General features: G+C 45.2%; 1 protein-coding gene across 1 annotated transcript; it reads left to right on the top strand.

The window, feature by feature from the left end:
* Positions 1–918: 918 nt before the first annotated feature.
* LOC115990368 lies at positions 919–2,407 on the top strand. The gene is made up of 5 exons (XM_031114201.1): positions 919–1,162; positions 1,259–1,321; positions 1,508–1,603; positions 1,701–2,169; positions 2,335–2,407. The coding sequence occupies exons 1-5, from the start codon at positions 982–984 to the stop codon at positions 2,405–2,407; spliced, it is 882 nt and encodes a 293-aa protein (XP_030970061.1). The 5' UTR covers positions 919–981.
* Positions 2,408–2,528: the final 121 nt, after the last annotated feature.

The raw sequence follows: 2,528 nt of genomic DNA on the forward strand, positions 1-2,528 counted from the left end.
TTGGGTGTCCTATGCCAATGATTTCCCAACTTCTTGGCCAAGGTGTGATCTAATTGTGGGCTCTTCCTCTAGTGTGCCTATTAAAAAAGGGGTAGTTGAGGAAATTGGTGCTGCAACTCCCGTGGGTAAGGGTAAGGAGAAAAAGATCAAGAAGGAAGCTAGCAGGAAGTCCGAGATTAAGGAGAGTGTTGAGGGTACTAAGGTTGGCCAAGATACCAAAAGAAGGAAAACTACTTCAGCTCACAAGCAGCTTACAATTTTTGGGGGCCTTGAGAAAATGGACCCCTCTGCTATTGGAAAGGAGATCAGCCACCCTTTCATCCCAAAGCTCAAAGTGAAGACTAAGGTAGAGTCTTCTATCCTTTAGATCCATATGGGTTCCTTTAAAGGGACTTCCTCTGTAGCTGTTACTTCTTCAGCCCAAGGTTCTTCAAGGTCCCCTGTCATTATTCCCCAATCTCCCCAGGGAGCTTCCAGGCGTACCTGTAGTAAGCAGAAGACTGTTGAAGAACCTGTAAAAGAAAGAGAAGGGCAAGGCTTCATTCCTTCTTCTCTCGTCCTTTCTTCCTTAGTTTGCTTGTTGCCTTCTTATTTCACTTCATGGTTCGTTATTTGGTTGTATCTTTTCCTTCCTATTTTCTGTTATTGATGAGAGGTTTTTGTTTTTGTAGTCTAAATGAAAGTCCGACTCTAAGGGGGCAACAAGCCCTTCCTTTGGTGATGATGTGGTATGACAATTTCCATCCCTTATTACTTCTTTCTCCACTTGTCCCCCTTATTTTGGGCTTGTACATTTCTACTACTAGGTTGCCAACTATCCCTCCTATTTTTCCTTTCTTTTACAGGTGGAGGTGCCTCTTCTTGTGACTGGTGATACTTCGCTAGAAGGAGTGGTGACAACTCAGCCCCCAACTATTTCTAGTGTGGAGAAAGGGCTCCCCAGTGTTGAAGTGGCTAGGGAGGCCAAACAGGCAGTCATGGATGCCGAGTCTGTGCCAACTCCTACTTCTTCGGTTGTCCAGAATCTTGAAGCTACTCAGTCCCCCGTCCCCCAAGATCCCAAGTCTTCCCCGCACAGCTAAAATTGCAATGGCTAAGCAAACTGTTGAACTTGTGGCGGCTAAGGAGTCCTTTGGGGCCACAACCTCATCTACAAAAACATGTAGGCCTTATCTTATCCTTCATTAGCATCTGTGTTACTCATCCTTCTTATCTCCTTCTTTTAAAAGACTCTGTTTCCCCCTTTTTTTTTTCTTAGGCCAAACCAATACTCAAATTGTCCTTGAAGCTAATCTCACCTCAGAGACAGAGGCCTCTAAAGGTGCGTGTTATTGTTTTTTTTTTTTTTTTTTTTTTGCCCAAATCTATCTCTTTTCTCCTTCACTTCTTCTTTCTTTCTTTTTTCTTGCTTCAACCATGGGTCAACCTTCTATGCCCCTTCCCTCCTTTAGCAATTTTGCCAAAATTTCCTCATTTTTCTTTCAACATGCACTATGCTTTTCCACAGAGTCCCTTGTGGAGTCAGAAGGGCAGGAGGACGAACCCCCCACGATGGCCAAGGCAGTAACTCAAATTCAAGAGAAAGCTTTATCACGAGAGACTGGTAGTTGTTCTTTACTCTTTCCCTTTTTTCTCTTCTTCCCCCTCCCTATACCTTTTCCTGCTTCATGTCCTTATTCATTTTACAGACGTTTGTATAGGCACCAAGGAATCCAAGCTCGGGACTACTGAGGAAGCCAAAGGACCCTTCCCTACTGTCCAGGCTGTTGAGGCTCATTCAGTGATCTCCCAGACCACCCCAAGGCTTGAGGGTCTTTCACTCCCTGAGGAAAAAGATACAATGATGGTGGAGGCCCCAAAGATGACTATTTCGAATCCCAGCTTAGGGCTTCCTGCCTTCTTGACCCGTTTTAATTCCCTAGAGTTTAATAGCCTCCCTGCAAGTCACTTTCATCATTTTGGGCCACCCTTTGTCAATTTTTTGCAATTCTATGTGCCTGCTGAGGGCTTGCCGCTCTTGGAAGGACTGCTTAGAGTTCACGAGGACTTCACCAACGGGTTTAGGGGAGGTGTGTTCTTAGGGAATATCATAATGGAGCTCCTCTTTGCTGTGCTAGATTCCCTGAAGAATACGTCTCTTGATTCTTTGTCTGAAGGAAGGCTTCTGGAGTTTGGGGGGGGGGGGGGGGGGGGGGGGTGTGGTGGTGTGGGGTAGGATCTCATGGAAACGAGATTCAACCTGTCTACATTCCTCTCCCAGCGGGGGATTGTGCGCCCCAAATTTGACACAGATTTCTATTTCTTACTGTGAAAAGTTAAAGTCACTTGCTGAAGGTATGCACACCCTCCTCCCATCTCTTCTATATTTGAAGTTGTGGTTCTGTCCAGAACTGGAATCATTTTCTGAAGGGGGTTTGCCCTCCAATTTACAAATACTTGAAATCGTATCGTGCGAGAAACTCTTTCTCAGACGCATGGAGTGGGGTTTACAGAGTCTTCACTCTCTCAGAGAAATTAGAATTTGGTAT

Source organism: Quercus lobata, chromosome 5 (genome assembly GCF_001633185.2).
Source record: "Quercus lobata isolate SW786 chromosome 5, ValleyOak3.0 Primary Assembly, whole genome shotgun sequence".
Classification (NCBI taxonomy): domain Eukaryota; kingdom Viridiplantae; phylum Streptophyta; class Magnoliopsida; order Fagales; family Fagaceae; genus Quercus; species Quercus lobata.

Excerpts from the sequence above, each read along its gene's own strand:
- LOC115990368 (XM_031114201.1), top strand. The coding sequence starts at position 982 with ATGCCGAGTCTGTGCCAACTCCTACTTCTTCGGTTGTCCAGAATCTTG. Across the intron at positions 1,322-1,507 it reads AGAGACAGAGGCCTCTAAAG|AGTCCCTTGTGGAGTCAGAA; the intron begins GTGCGTGTTATT and ends GCTTTTCCACAG. Across the intron at positions 2,170-2,334 it reads TCTGAAGGAAGGCTTCTGGA|GTATGCACACCCTCCTCCCA; the intron begins GTTTGGGGGGGG and ends CACTTGCTGAAG.